The following is a 19,906-nucleotide window of genomic DNA, read 5'->3' as shown; positions in this document are numbered from 1 at the left end:
GCTTTTATTCGTGATAATTCGGTTCATACTTGGATTTACCTATAACCAGAAACACTTTTTTATAAAAACCATATTCGTTATGTACGTTTTTGACAATAATCGATGGCTAAGATCATTTTAATGTTATTTATACTTTTCAAGTCAGCCAAACCGATTCTATGCCCGTGAGGAAGCTTCTCTTTGGCTTAAGCAATAATCAAAGTACAGTACAGTATTTACTTTCTGCAGAATACTCTTCTGTAAAATACACGTTTGTCTTTGCCACATCTTAAGTTAACCATACTAAGGTTTGACTACTCTGTATACCAGTTATTAGGCATGAACTTAACCTAAAATAATGACGTTTTGTTTAAACTGTGATTGCTATATTTTAGTTTAAATTTGTGGTTGTTTTATTTTTCGCTGCAACACATAGCAACAACACAGTTTATAAGCGGACTTTGATCGCATCGTAATTAAAGTTTAACTCATTTGCTATATATTGTATATATATACATCGAATATTTTTCATACTGACTTCGATACATATTACGTTGTAGGAACACTAACGTATACATAGCAATATAAAAAAATGAATTTACTTGAAATTGTGTACATTTATTTTCGTACAGTTTATGTAATGTGCAACTGAAATTAGATTTTCAAGTTTCACATCAAAAAGGGCTAACCGGATCTGTAACAGTTAACTGTTAGCGATGTACATTTAATAATAATATATTTTAAAACTGTTCACCCTTGTTAATACTGGGTATTAGTTGGATTTTACAACGTTGTATATAGTATAAAGTATACATTGCACTTGTTATACTAAAATCACAGGTACTAAAGGTTTCCTAAGCCGACATTTTCTTGTTTCCTTTCAATCATTACATTTTCATTAGTGAAACTTAAACAAGCTGAAGAAGCTTCTAGAATAAATATTGACCAATGACACCGCAGTATTACGTGATGTCTGGCCAATGGCTGAGCTGCATTTTGTTTGGTTTGTGACGTAACACCCTGTGATGTTTGACATTCATAGAAGGAATTTCAATCATTCTTCTGGTGTAACTCACGTCGTAAGTTGTGAATTTTACCCTTGATTTTAAGCTGCTTTGCTATTTATTTAGTTTCTCTTGCAAGTTTACCAAGAAAACAATATGGTGAGTGTTATTACTAGGTTTAAGGTTACCCTCCGATAATTTATTATAATAGTGTTTCGTAAAACAATAGGTCAATAATATATAAATATAGGCTTCGTGCATCAGTTGCGAAGTTTAAGGCTACAGTTGTTAAACAAACATTGTATTTACTATCCAGTGTATAATATAGTGCTTTGTAACACTTTATAACGATACGTTTTTACATACTGTCCTATAGAAGTGGTTTGGTACGTGTATATTGCACGAATGTTGTTTGACCAATTTGATACATTCAGCGTGAATGTATCTCAATCCATGTTGGTCAAGCTGGTGTCCAAATCGGCAATGCTTGTTGGGAGTTGTATTGCTTAGAGCACGGCATCCAACCCGATGGTCAGATGCCAAGTGACAAGACAATTGGAGGAGGTGACGATTCGTTCAACACTTTCTTCAGTGAGACGGGAGCAGGAAAACATGTTCCAAGGGCAGTTTTCGTCGATCTGGAACCGACGGTTGTTGGTAAGAAATAAGCAAACGTTCGTTTATATACAGTGCCCCCCTTTCTATGCACCGAAACTCACCCTAAACGTTAACAGATGAGGTTCGTACTGGAACCTACAGGCAACTTTTCCATCCGGAACAACTGATTACAGGAAAGGAAGATGCCGCCAATAATTACGCAAGAGGCCACTACACCATTGGTAAGAATAACTTTATGAATCTCCATGTTCATAACAGTACCGTCAACCGTCCTAACTTCGGATGGTTTTACTGTGACGAAGCATGTTTTCGCGCACTTTCAAAGTTAATTTCCGACATGAACGAAGCATTTTAGGAAGCCATCGCCATTAACGGAACAAAAAAAAATAGGTCAAAAAACTGAATTTCCAAAAAAGTTATTTAAAACATTAAATATTTAGCATAAAGCTTTGTTTGGGGGATAACAGTAATGCCCCACGCCACCTTTTGGAAAAATTTTTAAACAACAACGCATGTCAATATTTTTATTTGACGTAACTGTCCGAAGTTACCGGCAATATATATTTAATACAGGCAAAGAAATTGTGGATCTTGTTCTTGACCGAATTCGAAAACTAGCGGACCAATGTACTGGTCTACAAGGTTTCCTTATTTTCCATTCATTCGGTGGAGGAACTGGTTCAGGATTTGCTTCGTTGCTCATGGAAAGATTATCCGTTGACTACGGAAAGAAATCCAAACTTGAGTTCGCCATCTACCCTTCCCCACAGGTTGGAACGTTTACATGGAAAGATTGAACAAATAATTTACATTTCTTATTCCTAGGTATCAACTGCAGTGGTGGAGCCCTACAACTCGATCCTGACCACTCACACCACTCTTGAGCATTCCGACTGCGCCTTTATGGTCGACAATGAAGCTATTTATGATATTTGTCGCCGAAATCTTGATATTGAGCGTCCAACTTACACCAACTTGAATCGTCTTATCGGTCAAATCGTGTCCTCCATTACCGCCTCCCTTCGATTCGATGGCGCGCTTAACGTCGATTTGACCGAATTTCAAACCAACTTGGTGCCATATCCACGTATTCATTTCCCATTGGTCACGTATGCTCCAGTTATCTCTGCTGAGAAAGCTTACCACGAGCAATTATCAGTAGCTGAGATCACCAACGCGTGCTTTGAACCAGCCAATCAGATGGTGAAATGCGACCCACGTCATGGGAAGTACATGGCATGCTGCATGTTGTACCGCGGTGATGTTGTCCCGAAGGATGTGAACGCTGCTATTGCTACAATCAAAACCAAACGCACCATCCAGGTAACGAAACTCCTATTTAACATTTTACAAACAAACTGACTTTTATATTTTCAGTTCGTCGATTGGTGTCCAACTGGCTTCAAAGTTGGGATCAACTACCAACCACCCACCGTTGTACCAGGTGGTGATTTGGCAAAAGTTCAACGAGCGGTTTGCATGTTGAGCAACACAACAGCTATTGCCGAAGCTTGGGCTCGTCTTGACCACAAGTTCGACTTGATGTACGCCAAGCGTGCATTCGTTCACTGGTATAACTGTTTTACTTGTATTTAAACTGTTCATGTTTTATATCGTTTATTATTTGTAAAGGTATGTCGGTGAAGGAATGGAAGAAGGAGAATTCTCCGAAGCTCGCGAGGATCTCGCTGCTCTCGAGAAAGATTATGAAGAAGTTGGAGTTGATTCAGTGGAGGGTGAAGCTGAAGAAGCTGAGGATGAATATTAGTTTGATTGGGATTGAATTGAAACAAAAATAAAGAAACAAATTTGTGTTGAAATATTTCGTGGTTGACAAGATAATATTTATGAAGATTCGTACAGGATGAGAGTTGGTGATAAAATATCGAATTACTTACTTTGTTAGAAATCGCGGTCGTTGCTTGAGGTGTGTTGTAATTTACCTGATTCGATTCCGTGGATAAGGATTAAGTTAAAAGAATGCTGACAGTTCAGTCGATGGTATATAAGTTGAACCGCTTATCTGCAATATAATATAGGTCTACCTTAACACGTGCTATAATCAACGCTTATATATATACACGCTTGGACACTCTTTTCTGTATATATAAGCGTTGCTATAATTATGTTTTTTAATGAAAGCCAAAATATTGTGTTTGTAGTTTATAAAAAAAACGTTTCGCAAAAACTGATTGTTAAGCGGAAAAAACTTTTAAAGTAACATTAATGGATACTTGCATCAGCCTTTTCCCTGAACGTTCTTTGTTTTTTCCAAATTAGGGCTATAAAAAGGTGTCCCATCTTATCCCGATCTATACTATATTTGGCAAACGGTAAAGTGATGGTGCCGATTTGGCGACATTAATAACGTCAGCCCACCACGTGTGGTTGATCTTGTAACTAGGTATAACTGAACACAAAATGTTGGCATTGGAAAACTGATTATGTCATTCAAGTTTCCTATAAAAGTGAAACTGTTGTTATTCTATACTTTTAAAAATGAACCGTGGTAAGAAATTAAAAAGAGATAAAATTGCTGTGGCCACAAAGGAAGCTGGAATATCCCGATGATTGTTTTTTGGGTTTTATAATATCCAATCAGTTGAAAATTGATTCTTCAAAACGCCTTATATAAATTTCACAGATGATCAACTAATAAAAACTAAACCCGGATATCTTTACCACTGCTGACATTTGAACGAAACAAATTCTATGCATTATATCTTGGAGTTAATATCAACGGTACTTCATTATCTTAAGATTATAAAATGCACTACTTAAAGTTAAAATTATTAAACTGAAAATTTTAATATTTTTATAAGTTTACTTGAAAAATGGACATGGTTAAACTGACGTTGTGAGCACTTGCAACATTTATACTTTTATTATAGACTTACATTTGCTATATACTGTACGATCGGCAACTATACGCAATATCTTTTAAAATCTTTTCTTAATTATATTTATCGTGTATATATTTTATACTCGAACTATTTTGTTGGACAACATATATATTAATGTTTGTTGCGTATTAGCATACTGTAGAAATTGAATTATTCAAACATCTGAATACAATCATGTAGTAGGGTGGAGAAAGATGGGACACTTCGTCAAACGAGACTATTTTTTATATTCTTTTTACGGACCCCTATATTTAATAATAATCAGGAAAATAATGTTACAGAATTATTCGACAGTATTATCACAACTTTATAAAACGCGTTTCAAAACTGATTACCGTTTCTAAATATTTGAGATAATTTTTGAGATAATTTGAGATAAAAACAACAAAAGTATCGGTTTAATGTTATATATATATAAAGTTTACATGGCAAAGAAATTAGCACAGCCGGAAAATATACATGTATTCGAAATTTGGACTTAATTTTTATTATAATTTATGAGAAGTGACTTGTGCGAAAAAGAGTGAAGCAATGCCCAATTTATTGTCGCAAAAATGTAAATTTCCTCAATAGTTATTGTTAATTTTTTGTTATTACAAGTTGTATACATTTGTAAGATACAATATTTATCCATTGATGTTCGAACATAATTCATAGTTCAAACAATACCAATTAGCATACAATAATATAATGTAGGTAACATGTAAAAACTATATAGCAGTATATAGGGCAAGAAAAAGAATGTTTAAAGTTGATTTTCAAAGCGAACAGTATTATTTCGTGTTATTTACGTTTTTTCCTAATAATAAATACGCTTAATAATCAAAACTAAAAATGATTTTAAACTGTCCCGTCTTATATCCTGTGTTTTTCGAATTTGTAATATTTCACCTGTTGTGCGAATTGGTAAATATAACTCCTCCGGCGTTTTAATATATTTTTTGAATTGCTGTCAATTAATAAAGGAATGGTGTAGTACTAATTCATGGTAATACCCAAAAACCGCCATCTATTTTGATTTGGGAAATATTTGGCAGTATGTGCCTAAGTGTCCCATCTTCCCCCACTGCACTATAATATTTAGATGGGAAAATATCACATAAGTTTTATTCACGCTTGGATGTGCATGGGGTTTTTACAACAAAAATGGTTTACTGCTAAAACAAAGTATACAAAGTTAACCTACCGATTTTTACCGGCTGTGCTAATTTCTTTGCCATGTAAACTTTATATATATATAACATTAAACCGATACTTTTGTTGTTTTTATCTCAAATTAAAGTCATGTTAACCCCTGCCTATTTTTCTCATGTTTATATCTTAGTTTTTTTCACAAAACTAAAACTAGTTTTATGAGACAAAATCAAACTGTACATCAACTTGATACCAAAGGTATACAACATTGCTAAGCTCGTAATTGGAGAAACCCTATTTTTCTATATATGGTACACTCAGCTTGTTGATCGCTGACGCGTCGCTCGATATTTATTTATTTAGTTAATATGACCTTAAAACATAATAAAAGTTCTTAAAATTATTTCAAAGGTTCCCGGTGACCTTTTATTAATATATCATTGAACTGATTTGATTAAATCAGAAAACAAAAGCTTCTACCTAGCGACGCGTTCCAATAAACGCACGCCACCATATCCCGACGCCATTGTTCTTTGAAAGGTCCAGAATAGCGCGCTTAGAGCGCGGGACTCACTCGTGACGTAAATTAAAATTCTCCAATCGCAGCACAGCTTGTTGTTACGCAGGTTTTCTCTATATAAGCGCGCACATTCACCCTTAAAGTATTACTTCAGTGGTGAACTCGCTTCGTAACGATAGCGCTTCGGCCCTGCATTTATACCTATAGTTAAAGCTTTAGCTTTGATACGGATCTCTTCAAATATGGTGAGTTGAACGGCTGTTACCAATATGATTGTACCTATTTATACTAACTTTAATTGGATTATACTTCTTTTGTTAATTTCTTTGTTAAACTTCCTTTGTAAATAGAGAAGTTAAAATTAGTATATGACTTTTATAGCTTAATTGTATAATACTTGCTATTTATTAAAACTTTATTTGTGTTTATTAGAGAAAATCGAGTTTTGTTATCATTTCTTTGCTCTAATACTTACCGGGTTATTATTGGTAATGATTGAAAAAACATCATTTTCAAGTATACCACTCGAAATCAGCGACACGTCTCTCGAAATCAGGGAGACGTTCGAGTGGTTGTATAATCACGTATCCCTCCTCCTGTTTGAGTTTACTCCATTCACGAGTCTAGACGACAGGCGACCATTTCTATATCGATCGCTTTTGTGTTGGAACCTCGTAGCCAAGAATGTTCCTCGGACTAATTAAAACAAAGATGTTCAACTCCACATTGTTGAATTGCGAGTTCTTTACTGAAATTCAAACTTATATTTTTTATGCCAGTGGAAAAAGAAAATTACTAGAAAATAATCAGAGCCTGTTCTCAGCGTGAATGTATCTCAATCCATGTTGGTCAAGCTGGTGTCCAAATCGGCAATGCTTGTTGGGAGTTGTATTGCTTAGAGCACGGCATCCAACCCGATGGTCAGATGCCAAGTGACAAGACAATTGGAGGAGGTGACGATTCGTTCAACACTTTCTTCAGTGAGACGGGAGCAGGAAAACATGTTCCAAGGGCAGTTTTCGTCGATCTGGAACCGACGGTTGTTGGTAAGAAATAAGCAAACGTTCGTTTATATACAGTGCCCCCCTTTCTATGCACCGAAACTCACCCTAAACGTTAACAGATGAGGTTCGTACTGGAACCTACAGGCAACTTTTCCATCCGGAACAACTGATTACAGGAAAGGAAGATGCCGCCAATAACTACGCAAGAGGCCACTACACCATTGGTAAGAATAACTTTATAAATCTCCATGTTTATAACATAAATATAATTTTGTTCAGGCAAAGAAATCGTCGATCTTGTTCTTGACCGAATTCGAAAACTAGCGGACCAATGTACTGGTCTACAAGGTTTTCTTATTTTCCATTCATTCGGTGGAGGAACTGGTTCAGGATTTGCTTCGTTGCTCATGGAAAGATTATCCGTTGACTACGGAAAGAAATCCAAACTTGAGTTCGCAGTTTACCCGGCACCTCAGGTAGCCTAATTTTTCATGTTCTTTTGCAAAAAAACAAACACTAAAGCGGACTTTTCTTATTCCTATAGGTATCAACTGCAGTGGTGGAGCCCTACAACTCGATCCTGACCACTCACACCACTCTTGAGCATTCCGACTGCGCCTTTATGGTCGACAATGAGGCCATTTATGATATTTGTCGCCGAAATCTCGATATTGAGCGTCCAACTTACACCAATTTAAATAGAATAATCGGTCAAATCGTGTCCTCCATCACCGCCTCCCTTCGATTCGACGGCGCGCTTAACGTCGATTTGACCGAATTTCAAACCAACTTGGTGCCATATCCACGTATTCATTTCCCATTGGTCACGTATGCTCCAGTTATCTCTGCTGAGAAAGCTTACCACGAGCAATTATCAGTAGCTGAGATCACCAACGCGTGCTTTGAACCAGCCAATCAGATGGTGAAATGCGACCCACGTCATGGGAAGTACATGGCATGCTGCATGTTGTACCGCGGTGATGTTGTCCCGAAGGATGTTAACGCTGCTATTGCTACAATTAAAACCAAACGCACCATCCAGGTAACGAAACTCCTATTTAACAATTTACAAACAAACTGACTTTTATATTTTCAGTTCGTCGATTGGTGTCCAACTGGCTTCAAAGTTGGTATCAACTACCAACCACCCACCGTTGTACCAGGTGGTGATTTGGCAAAAGTTCAACGAGCGGTTTGCATGTTGAGCAACACAACAGCTATTGCCGAAGCTTGGGCTCGTCTTGACCACAAATTCGACTTGATGTACGCCAAGCGTGCATTCGTTCACTGGTATAACTGTTTTACTTGTATTTAAACTGTTCATGTTTTATATCGTTTATTATTTGTAAAGGTATGTCGGTGAAGGAATGGAAGAAGGAGAATTCTCCGAAGCTCGCGAGGATCTCGCTGCTCTCGAGAAAGATTATGAAGAAGTTGGAGTTGATTCAGTGGAGGGTGAAGCTGAAGAAGGAGAAGATGAATATTAAATAAATTTTGATCACATTAACTCTGTCTATAACACCTTAAAAGAAAAAATTGCGTTTGGAATAAAACAAAACTAAAGTTTAAGTCTGATGCTTTTTGCAAGCATAAATTATTGCTAAAATTAAATTTAAAAACATGGAGTTTGTTATAGTTTGTTATAAATAGCAAGGGTTTATTTGAAGGAATATATAAAGCAGCAGTCGGTATGTAACGACGTTTTAGCTTGTAGCATCATCTGCATTGCTAGTGGTGCAACTTATCGACTAGGCTATAAAATCTTATAAACACTTTACAATAATGACCATGACACAGTGGATTCGCTAGACGTTACTCGGCGTTTGCCTTGTAAGCGCAGGGAATCGGGTTTTCCCCTCGACACAACTGCCACTGTGGGTCAATCTAAGAGGGTATAGTCTGCACGTCAGTGCTACATAAGTGAAAACTGAACCGGGGACGATGTGTATGATGGTAGATACTCGTGTTATAACGGCTACTTTTACCCCAATACGTGAGAATAAATAAGTTCCGTTAAATAATTTAAATATGACAATCACTATATCACTTCATCAGGTGCGTCTCGAGGTAAGCATGATTTTAACCTCTTATGTTCTGTGAAAATTAACATCACTTGCTTTTAATCTAAACAAACCAATTCAAACTACCCATTAGTAAGCAATTGTTTTTATTCTACCAATAACATCAATGTGTATACACACATATATATATATGTACAGTGTTGCCAATACAAGTTAACAAGTATAAACAATAGAACTTAAAAAAAACAAAACAAATGGTCTTGTTAAAAAACCTACAGTGAGGAAAACAAAATAACCAAATGTAAGAGATCAAAAATTTAGTTCAAGCAACGAGTCCAGGTGGAACATTTATTCTTCTTTCTACTTCAGCACAATATTTTACTGGAACACCGGCTTTTCTCAATCCATCCAACTTCTTCTTTTTAACCTAAACATTAAGATTAGAATTAAATAAAATATGACGGGGTACGACAGTCATTAAAACAAGGGTGTTCTGTTTTGTTAATGCATATATAACCCTGTGGGTAATTGTTTGTTTTATCTATCGGTTGTTATGAATGGCTAACAATTTAGACAACCCATTTTTAACCACTGAGCGGGAACAATTGTCGTAAAATGTCTGGCCCATGAAAACAAGCCCACAATGGTAGCAGCGACGAGCCTTGAACCCACAACCTTTAGATTAAAGGCAGACATCCTAACCATTGTCCCACACCGCAGGACATGATACATATTTTATACCTTAAACTTTAGTGTAAGAAAACCAAATGTAATTGTTACATTACTATTAGAACCAATTAGTTTTTTTTTATAAATCAATATTACATAAACGACCAAACAAATATGTTTGGCCGTATTTATCAAATAATCAATAATCCATATAGTAGACGGAATATTGCTAAGACAAGCGCCACACCAAGCAATGCGATAAATTTATTTCAGTTTGCTAAAACATTCTTTAGTTTACCTCATCAAGCCTAGCACGTCTTTGGCGAGCTTCTTCTTCCATTTTTATTCCTTCCTCAAAGAAAGCATTTCTCTCTGAAATCTTTAGTTGTTCTTTGTTTCTTATCTGACGTCTGACTTCATCAGCGTGATGTAATCTTTCCTTCAAAGCATCCTCTTCTTTGACTTTGTCTTTCTCCAATAAGCGCTGTTGTTCCCTGGTAATTAGGATGTTGTTTTAAAGCAAGCAGACAACAATTTTAAGAACTGTTGGCTTAAAATGTTTATTAAACATATATTTACATTTTATAAATGGTATTCAGGTATTTACACTTACTTCAACACTCTTTCAAATTCCAATCTTTCCCTCTGTGCTTGTACAGCCATAAAATGTTCTTTAGATTGAATTTGCTCTGTCCTCGCCCGCTTCATAACTCTGTCAGCTTGAATCTTTTTCTGCGCCTCAGTTTGTTCTTTTTTTCTCCATTCTCTCTCAGCTTGTTCCTGGGGGATTTTAAAATAAACTATATTGTAGAATTACATTTTATTTATTATTTAACTAATAGACATTATTGTTGATACACCAATGTACCAGACATAATATGTTGAAAAAGTTCTTCTTTTTTTATCATGGCAGATAAGATGTTGGCTACAAAAATATTATGCTCATATGGAAACCAACGAGAAGTTTTAGTATTGACCTAAATCTTTTCTACCTGGTTCCTCTTGGCTCTAAGGGCATCTTGTTCAGCTTGATGATCTCTTGCTCGTTCCTGCAAAGCTCGAAGCTTGGCAACTTCTTTCTCTTTTTCTCTTCGAATTCTTTCTTGTTCCGCTTCATATTCAGCCTCCCTCTCCTAATAAAAAGTTAATTTTAAGTTTTGCGCAGCAGGAAATAAAATAGCATGAAACTATTACATCATTAATATTAATTTGATATTAAGCAAAGTCTGAATATACACAATTGTTGTTTTATGTCACTCATAGAAATCCTATAGTATAATAAAAATGTTGCTAAATAATAGAACTTTTGTTTATTCGCATACTCTGATATAAATTATAAAGAGATTAAAGTTATTGATTTCGAAATCTTTTACTGACCGCTTTTTGCTTCATGTATTCGATAACTTTTTGTTCTGCAAGTTTTTCCTGTTCAGCACGGAGTTCCTTCTGTCTCTGATGTTCCTGATTAATTTGATCAATTTCTTTTTGCATCACCAACTGTTCCTGATGTTTTCGTTCTAGATCTCTGTGATAAACATAATGTTTATGACTCATGTACACAATATTTTCACTTTTCATGTATATAATCATTTAACATTTAATTCATAACTCAATAGATGCATAACTTGTACAAACGATAATTCCGACAGCAGCAACACTTTTATCAGAAATTAACACAACACTTTTACCCAGAGGTAATGGGTTCGAGGCTTGACACTGCTACCATTGTGGGCCTATGTGTCCTTGGGCAAGACAAATATGACAATTGCTCCAACCAAGTGGTCACTAATGGGTTGTCAAAATTATCAGCCATACATAAAAAAAATGAAAAAAAAGCAATCACCCACAGAGCAACATACATGGTATCTCGTAAGCTGGCACGAGGTGTTAAATCCGTGTGATAACGACTGTCGTTTTCTGGCCACGCGAGGATAAAGTAAGTTACATTGACTCATTCATTCATTCAAAATACGATCAATGACACATGAATAAAACCGCAAAAGACTCATTTAACTCACTTAAGATCTTCCACTTGAAGTTTTTCAAGATATTTCAACATTTGCTGAGATTCTTGATCTTTTTTTTCTTGCTCAAGCATTCGATCTTGTGCATTTTGTTCAATCTGTTTCATGATTTGAACAGCCCCTCTAATAATAAAACAAAATTACCAAGGTATCAAGAAAAGTACTAACATTTTTTATGATTCTATATAAGTATAACATAAGTTAAATTATATTTTATAGATGTAACATCAACTGATTATAACTTACGCATATCTCTGATGTTTCCTCAGTTCTTCTATTTCTTCCTGTGTCTTGATGGCATTTATTCGATCAATCTCCATCATCGTGTCCAACCTTTTTTCTTCTGACTCCATTTCAGTTTTCACCGACTTTTTCTCCAAGATTTGCGCATCACGAATCGCATGACATTTTGCATTTAATATTAACTAAAAGTTAAGGATGATATTTATTAAAATATGACATGAAATAATTGCTATGGCTGGGCATAACAGGCAACAACAATTAAATAGTAGACATACAAAAATAAATGGAGTGTGGTGTTCTACTTTGAACTTATATTATGTGTAAAACTTACATCATAATTATAAACACTGAATGACTAGTTTAAGTTACAAAGATTTTAACAATCATCAACGAAAAGTGGCAAAAGTATGACCTTACGCTTACCCATAAACATACAATGTAAAGGTAACGCCAATAGAAATGGAAATGGATTTATGTATAGCACTAACTAGACAGTTGTCTACTGCCGAATATAGTATGGAACTGATTAAAACTTTATTTTAACTACTTACAGGTTATAAACAACCAACTTTGTGGCCAAACAGCAATATACCTCATTGATATGTTTCACTTCATCTTCTTGTTCTAATCTCTGAGCATTTGCCTTTTCAAGCAAATACTCAGCCTTTTCCTTTGCCTCTGATTCCAAATCACTTAACTTTTCATTTTGTTTTCGTTCCAACTCTCTTTGTTTCATTTGTTCTTTCCGCAATTGAGAAGCTTCCTATGAAAACAATCAATAGTTACGAATTTTCTTTAAGCAAGGCAAAAAAATAGTATAATATTAAGCAAGCTCCTGTACTTGGGAGGGTTGTATAAAACAAATGTTTTATGAAAATTGTTTGATAAAAGTAGTCTCACCCAAAAATCGTAATTAAAATGATGGGACAAATAGCCATTAAAGCTGAAAACCATCATTAGGTAACACTTAATCTTAGATTAATTTTGTTGGCTTCATTTGTAATTAAATTTGTTGTGAAATTACCATTGCATGATCCTTTTCCATTTTGGTCATTTCATATTCTCTTTGTATCTCTTCCTTTGTTCTCACCCTTGCTGCTTGTTGAATGCGACCAAATTTGTTTGGGTTTAAAATAACTGTCAGTCCTGATGGATCATTCCCAGGAACACTATGAATGACATAAATAAGTTAACATGAAGATTTATTAAATAAATGAATTAATAATTATCATTTATTTATTTGTGTATAATAGCAAACTTCACAATGTGTGTTCTGTAGAACATGGGTGTTTTGATTTTTCTGTATGGATGACAATTTGGACAACCGATTAATGGCCAATGAGTTAGAGAAAATGTCACTAGGTTTCTTTTTCAAGAACACAATGAAAGAAATATAAAGCTTTAAACAAGGTATTTTTTAGGTCATGAGGTAAATGCTACAAACACCCCTGGATTAACAATGGTTAATAATGCAAAACTGTTATTTGCATTTAAAAAAAAAAAAACTCATTTTAAGTATTATTGAGATCTTTGCTGTATAATGTTTGTCAGAAATAATAATATAGAAACAATAAATCCACAAATTAATGTCAGAGGATATTAGATTTTTCTATATAAACATTTAAAGAGAAGCCTGTTAAACTTACACAACATTTCTTATAAGATCTTTGGTAATGACTTGTATTGTCTCTGGTTTTCTTGTTTTTGAACGAAGCCCACTTCTGCGTGGAGCAACCATGGACTTCTGTTGATCTGGTTCTGATACAACTTTTGTCTGGATATTAAAGGAAAAAGATAGGAATAGGATATTCAATCAGGATTTTTATAACAAGAGTAAAATATATGCAAACAAAAAAATTCTTCTTTACAGCCATGGATAGAGAAATAAAACACAATTCTTTCGCTATTTAGAACTAGATTGAACTCCATAAATGTAATTCATACACCATCCTACAAAGAAAGGCACCGTACGTAAAAAAATAAAAATTTAAGAAAAAACAACAAAGTTACATTAGTGGTAACTCGTAAGCTGGCACTAGGTGTATAAAACAGAACACCTCCTGTTATAACGACTGTTGTTTCCGAGCACGCACGAATAAAGCAAGTTACATTTATTAACTTGAAAAGACTGCTTAGTTACCTTATTTCACCTGCCTTATTCTATATTTATGGCATTATTATGTCACAATAGTGACATTATACCCCTTATACCAAACATATGGGTAATACTAAAGAATTGTCTGTGAGGTCGTGAGGATATGGATTATGATAGAAGTTAGAGGTTACTGTTAAGGGGCAAGGCAAGTAGTTGAATAAATGTCTGATTGGAAAAAAATAATGGTATGTGCGGACAATTTATTTTGTGGAGTAGGCACAATGGAAAAATAGTCTTAAAAAAAAGATTTTTTTACCACAACTTTGCTAATTCTCGAATTCTAGCCCAGGTTAATTGTAATCAGAACTGCTGTAATAAAATTTAAAAAGTTAGTGCCAAAATTCGGCACAAATCCGAGCATTTTTAAACATGCGACTTATTATCCGAACATCACTCTCTTTTTTCACAAGTGGGCGCTCATTTTTTTACTATTATTTTCTGGGGACTTTTAAAAAACGTCGTTTTGTGACATATAAAATGTGTATTGGTATAGTATTTCAATATTTCATAAAAAATCGTTTACGAACAGTTAGTTTTATAGATTACACACATAAATCTTAAACCCCTAACCCCTAACTTCTAACCCCTAACTCGTGCTAATCACACAAAAAAAAAAACTTGAAAAAATAAAACGTATTGCACTGTGTGGGACTCGAACCTGGTAAGAACGAAACAATGAGATTAAACGACGGCACGCTAACCGTTACACAACAGGGCCGACGATAGAGAACAGAACGAAAGAGCTATATAACCTACCTAATTTGGGAAAAATGTTTTTACTAGTGTTTTATATATTTATAAAGGTATTTTCAGTATTTAAGTAATTTGTTTTACACTTATTACCAATTTAAAGTGTTTCTTTGTGTATTTTTTCAAAATTTTAAACTTAATAAGAGCGCCCACTTGTGAAAAGAAGAGAGTGATATTCGGATAACAAGTCGCAACTATTTTTTAATCACAAATCTCGAAATTTTTTTATCTGGGTTATTCTAAGAAATATTAAAAATTCAAAAAATACTGGTCACCAGCAGCAAGTACACCACATTTTTAACTTGCACTAAAAACATAAAATACGACTATGCCTACCTTGGACGGACTCCCGAATAATGACTCATCTACATTCGACTGCTTTGATTTTGTACGATACCTTTTGGAATACTTGGAACCCAAGCTTGTTGCTGAAGAAACAGTGGTGACTCTGCTGCCGGGCTGTAAACAGTGTATATTTTATATTCAAAAACTAAATAAAAATAACGTAACTTACCATGGTCGCGGAAGCCGTATGTAATCTGCAACGAAAGCTGAGAAATACGACAAGCGATGCGAAAACAATGTTTTGAGAAATGTAACGATGTTGCTAGGCAACAAAAAAGTACGAAATAGTCAGGAGGCGGTGGCGACCCTAACGGCATTAATTTATTTTACGAACATATTTTTTTAAATTGCGAACTAAAATCACTATGCTTAAACCAAACGCACGTGTAACGTATTACACTGGGAAAGGGTAATAGTTATGAAAAAAATATTACATTTGTTTGTATAGTGCAATTTATTAGATAACCTCAAATACAACAAAATATCAAAGATCTAATGAGTAAGCACGTACTAAACTAATTAGCATAATAATAATTAACCGTTTTATTACAATGGCAATAAGGGTCGACATAACTCGATTAAAAACAAAACAGAAGTAACCAAGACATAGGGACGTCAACAGTACAGATGGTAGAAATGCACCACGAAACAGTGCAAAATATATGTTTAGTAATATTTTGTCCGAAACGTTTTTCAGTCGGTACGTATTCAATAGAACTCGTATTGTATTTGTTCCGACCTACTGCGTCGTGAAGCATGCCCAACAGCTTACAAATATGTTGGCCGGAACCAATATATCCCAGTACAAATATGTTGGCCGGAGCCAATATATCACGGCCTTAACGGGTTTCCGGTGTCAATATGACTGTAATTTAAGATAAAAACAGCAAAATTCCCTTAACTGTTGCCAATTAAGGGTATGATAGTACTGACTTGTGGTATTACCCAAAAGCCACCATCTATTCTGATTCGGGAAATATTTGGCAATACGTGCTTAAGTGTCCCATCTTCTCTCATTGTACTATATATTTTGAAATTAACATGTTTGATTAAAGAGTAAAGTTGTATTGGTTGCATATTGGGAGCGGTGGTGTTGTGCAAAATGGCACGGGCACAGCAGTTTAAACTTTTGATATGACAACAAAAATGAATTTAATTTATTTGCAAACGCAAATATACAGGCTCATTGTTTTAATTTTGGTAAAAATATCCATTTATGACGATGAATTATAATGGACACTGTTCGCGTCAATATGCCTCTTATTTTCTGGGAAGTTTAGGTGTATTCCTAGACCGTGTATTGAGTATAGGCCATGGGACGTTATACTTTGTTTTCATGCGCTGAAGGCTTAGCCCACCATTTTCAAGTTATTCGATTGTCGAAACAGCGGTTAGGCTATATTGTCTGGAAATCTTGGAGAAGGACAACTCTTAATACCACAATTCCACACATACACGCAAACATCATGTTATATGGAGCACATACAGCATACACAGCACATACGCGCAAACATCATGATATATGGAGCATATAAAACATATACAGCACATATTCTTTACCAATTACTTAATCCTCATTTATCATATTCCTCTATGACTACATTTATATATGCATTGTACCTTCTGTTCTACCTACTTCTACTCTAATTGAATCAACTGCAAGGATCATTAAGGAACTCCGCTGAGACAACGTATGCATCACCAGCAGCAAATAAATTACTTATCAATGGTTTTATTTTCTTTAGTATAGACTACACATTACTGGTGTTATTAATTTTAATTTGCATGCGCCGCGTTGCGAAATGGGCTTTGAAATTTATAGTTCAAAGTTAACGCTTAAATTATCAAACAATATAATATCTATATACCCACGGCCAGAGTCGTAGAAACACCGAGTAGTCCAACTGCCACTGTCTTGTTTCCAAAATCGAGCAAAAGCGGTGACCTTCGCAATGAATTTAAACGAACTTGTTAGGTTTTGTTTGCGATTCCCTTTTGTGGGAAGGCGTAAAATAGCTTATGTTTACCTTATCAAACATTATTTGCGAAAAATATATTAAATTACCCATATTAAATGACTAAAATGTCACAATTTCACCGCTTCTAATTCTCGTTTTTGACTTTTTTCGATACAAAAAACAAGTTACGCATGTTTTTTAGACTTTTCAGCCTTTAAATTTATTTTTAAGTTCAAGTTTTCCTTTAAATTGCCGAAAAACATGCATTTTCCCTATACCCACTGTGTGTTTTTTGGAAACAAGATGGCATTGGACGACTCGGTATTTCTATGGCTCTGCCCATGGCCTACTAGATACCCACGGTCTATTATCTCTAGTAGCCGTGATATACCTAATAAAATTTAGGTTCTCTTTAAACACTAACAACGTTTCCGAGTCAATGCACGAACTCGTTAATGGAAAAACACAAAAAATGTTTTGTTAGGTACTTCTGGTTTGTTTCAGAGTCCGTATCATTATCGCATTTTAATTCAATACAGCTCCGCTCTCTTACATCCTCTTTTATGATTATGAAGACAAATCTGTTGGGGTTCTCCCTAAAATGATATTGCGGTTAGAGTGTAGTGAAAAATAAATGCTGGCGGGTCCTACTAAAACACGCCCGACGGGGCCCGGTGGGGCCCGGTGGAAAAAAATATACTAAAACACGCCCGGTGCGGGGCCCGGTGGGGCCCGGTGGGACCCGGTGAGGACCCGGTGTTACGAGTCATACTAAAACACGCCCGGTGGGGGGCCCGGTGAGTATTTCTTGAAAGGGGAGCTTTCCCTATACAAGAGCCACCAAAATGCGTGTGTGAAACAGAACTTGTGAAAAAATTGGAAGATATTGTCTGTCTTCAAAGCATAAAGATGGCAATTTTCGGTGATAGAAGTTACATTCTTGCTTCGCTCGTCATCGCTGAAACAAAATGTGCATAGGAAATAAAACATGATGATGAAAATGACACGTAATTCGCAAGTTCTTTAATTATCGCTCTGCTAAAACGGAAACAAACGTGGGATCGCGCTACTGAGGGCTTGTCCGAATACGTTAAAGCCTAACACGCTAACTAAAAGACACATCATGTCTAATATTTACATTGTTCGTCTTTTAAAGTTTTTAATAATAAAACTTCGATCAAGTATATGTGTATGTATAGTACTGTGGCCTAAGGTAGGACACTTATAGCACATATAGTAGGGTGGGGTAAGATGGGAAACCTTTTCATTCTGTTTCTCGTCCCATTTGGTAGTAAGCAAAGAACATTCAAAGAATTATAAAACTATATTCTTACGACTCCCATAGAACGTTGTTAATTGTTTAAAACACGAACAGAAAATTTGGATCTTATGTGCTAAAGGTGTCCCGTCTTCCCCCGTCCTACTATAATATTTAAATATCCTGATCGTGTTTTAAACAATTAACAACAGTCTATGGGAGTCGTGAGGACATAGTTTTATAATTCTTTGAATGTTCTCTGCTTACTACCAAATGGGACGAGAAATAGAATAAAAAGGTGTCCCATCTTACCCCACCCCCTATTAACCAAATTTAACGAATAAACTTTTGCTAAAAATACAGTTCATTATGTAAGTGTACAACGAAACAAACCTTGCACATTCATAATCAAAGTTAATGTTCAAAAAACTCAACTCGGGGGTCTCATTAGGCTAAAAATCTGAATACACGCATCACATTTTGGTGGATCTTGAATAGGGAAAGCTCCCTTTTCAAGAAATACTCACCGGGCCCCCCACCGGGCGTGTTTTAGTATGACTCGTAACACCGGGTCCTCACCGGGTCCCACCGGGCCCCACCGGGCCCCGCACCGGGCGTGTTTTAGTATATTTTTTTCCACCGGGCCCCACCGGGCCCCGCCGGGCGTGTTTTAGTAGGACCGATGCTGGCTACTGTTTGTTAATCAAACTGAACAAGGAAGTATATGCAAACCTAGAGTTTTATCCGCTTCTGGGTAATAGTGAGGAATATCCCCCCTGTTCTTTGCTAAACACGAACTAGTAACTTATACAACCAGAAACCCCTATAAGCTATAACTACAAAGTACTAACCGCTAAGTTAACCCCCTAAAACCACTAACTAATTAACTTAAACTACCAACCTTTAACACTTATATCCATGCATTTAGTTGTATTGTAAGTTTAGAACTACAATAGTTCCTCATTTAGCAATGTTAATATAACACAAGTTTTGAAATATTTATGCAGCATGAGACCAGTTATGTAGTTAACTTTTTAGTGATATTTCCATGTTAAATTCCTGTGACGAAAGTACGCCCATCTAACCCTAATTTTACTTCCTTTTCAAGGGGTACCTATAAGAACTATGGGTTCCACGCGGTTGCAAACGGTTGCAGATATTTCAGTTACTATGACCAAAAACGCTACACGGCCATGTCCAATAGATGCCAAATATACGAGTTTAACAAACCAGTTTTTGGTCCGATACCTCAAATGGTTTTTGAGTTACCAAAATAACCAAAATATGTTCAACTGCGTGCGACTGCGTAATGATTTTTTGA

At 35.5% G+C, this 19,906-nt stretch overlaps 3 protein-coding genes across 3 annotated transcripts; 2 read left to right on the top strand and 1 right to left on the bottom strand.

The window, feature by feature from the left end:
- The first annotated feature begins 931 nt into the window (after positions 1 to 931).
- On the top strand, positions 932 to 3,421 carry LOC149742377 (tubulin alpha chain, testis-specific-like). Its single transcript, XM_089879095.1, has 7 exons — positions 932 to 1,142; positions 1,418 to 1,640; positions 1,718 to 1,822; positions 2,175 to 2,371; positions 2,427 to 2,924; positions 2,979 to 3,172; positions 3,234 to 3,421. Exons 1-7 carry the CDS (start codon positions 1,140 to 1,142, stop codon positions 3,367 to 3,369), a joined length of 1,356 nt encoding a protein of 451 aa, XP_089735221.1. The 5' UTR covers positions 932 to 1,139; the 3' UTR covers positions 3,370 to 3,421.
- Positions 3,422 to 6,245: 2,824 nt separating this feature from the next.
- On the top strand, positions 6,246 to 8,731 carry LOC149742376 (tubulin alpha chain, testis-specific). The gene is made up of 7 exons (XM_089879105.1): positions 6,246 to 6,403; positions 6,982 to 7,204; positions 7,282 to 7,386; positions 7,442 to 7,638; positions 7,707 to 8,204; positions 8,259 to 8,452; positions 8,514 to 8,731. Exons 1-7 carry the CDS (start codon positions 6,401 to 6,403, stop codon positions 8,647 to 8,649), a joined length of 1,356 nt encoding a protein of 451 aa, XP_089735231.1. The 5' UTR covers positions 6,246 to 6,400; the 3' UTR covers positions 8,650 to 8,731.
- A 581-nt stretch (positions 8,732 to 9,312) lies between these two features.
- Positions 9,313 to 15,764, bottom strand: LOC149742375 (cilia- and flagella-associated protein 45-like). Its single transcript, XM_089879061.1, has 12 exons — positions 15,539 to 15,764; positions 15,361 to 15,483; positions 13,766 to 13,893; positions 13,144 to 13,288; positions 12,712 to 12,882; positions 12,123 to 12,301; positions 11,871 to 11,999; positions 11,230 to 11,377; positions 10,845 to 10,985; positions 10,466 to 10,632; positions 10,151 to 10,346; positions 9,313 to 9,610 (listed from the first exon to the last, which is right to left on the bottom strand). Exons 1-12 carry the CDS (start codon positions 15,539 to 15,541, stop codon positions 9,506 to 9,508), a joined length of 1,635 nt encoding a protein of 544 aa, XP_089735187.1. The 5' UTR covers positions 15,542 to 15,764; the 3' UTR covers positions 9,313 to 9,505.
- Positions 15,765 to 19,906: the final 4,142 nt, after the last annotated feature.

The sequence above is a fragment of the Ciona robusta genome, chromosome 1 (genome assembly GCF_009617815.1).
Source record: "Ciona robusta chromosome 1, ASM961781v2".
Taxonomy (NCBI): Eukaryota; Metazoa; Chordata; class Ascidiacea; order Phlebobranchia; family Cionidae; genus Ciona; species Ciona robusta.
The sequence above is the reverse complement of the archived record's forward strand: the minus strand, read 5'-3'. Positions and strand labels throughout refer to the sequence as shown.

Excerpts from the sequence above, each read along its gene's own strand:
- LOC149742377 (XM_089879095.1), top strand. Across the intron at positions 1,641-1,717 it reads TCTGGAACCGACGGTTGTTG|ATGAGGTTCGTACTGGAACC; the intron begins GTAAGAAATAAG and ends AAACGTTAACAG. Across the intron at positions 3,173-3,233 it reads AAGCGTGCATTCGTTCACTG|GTATGTCGGTGAAGGAATGG; the intron begins GTATAACTGTTT and ends TTATTTGTAAAG.
- LOC149742376 (XM_089879105.1), top strand. Across the intron at positions 7,387-7,441 it reads AAGAGGCCACTACACCATTG|GCAAAGAAATCGTCGATCTT; the intron begins GTAAGAATAACT and ends AATTTTGTTCAG. Across the intron at positions 8,453-8,513 it reads AAGCGTGCATTCGTTCACTG|GTATGTCGGTGAAGGAATGG; the intron begins GTATAACTGTTT and ends TTATTTGTAAAG.
- LOC149742375 (XM_089879061.1), bottom strand. Across the intron at positions 12,302-12,711 it reads AAGTGAAACATATCAATGAG|TTAATATTAAATGCAAAATG; the intron begins GTATATTGCTGT and ends CTTAACTTTTAG. Across the intron at positions 10,986-11,229 it reads AATACATGAAGCAAAAAGCG|GAGAGGGAGGCTGAATATGA; the intron begins GTCAGTAAAAGA and ends ACTTTTTATTAG.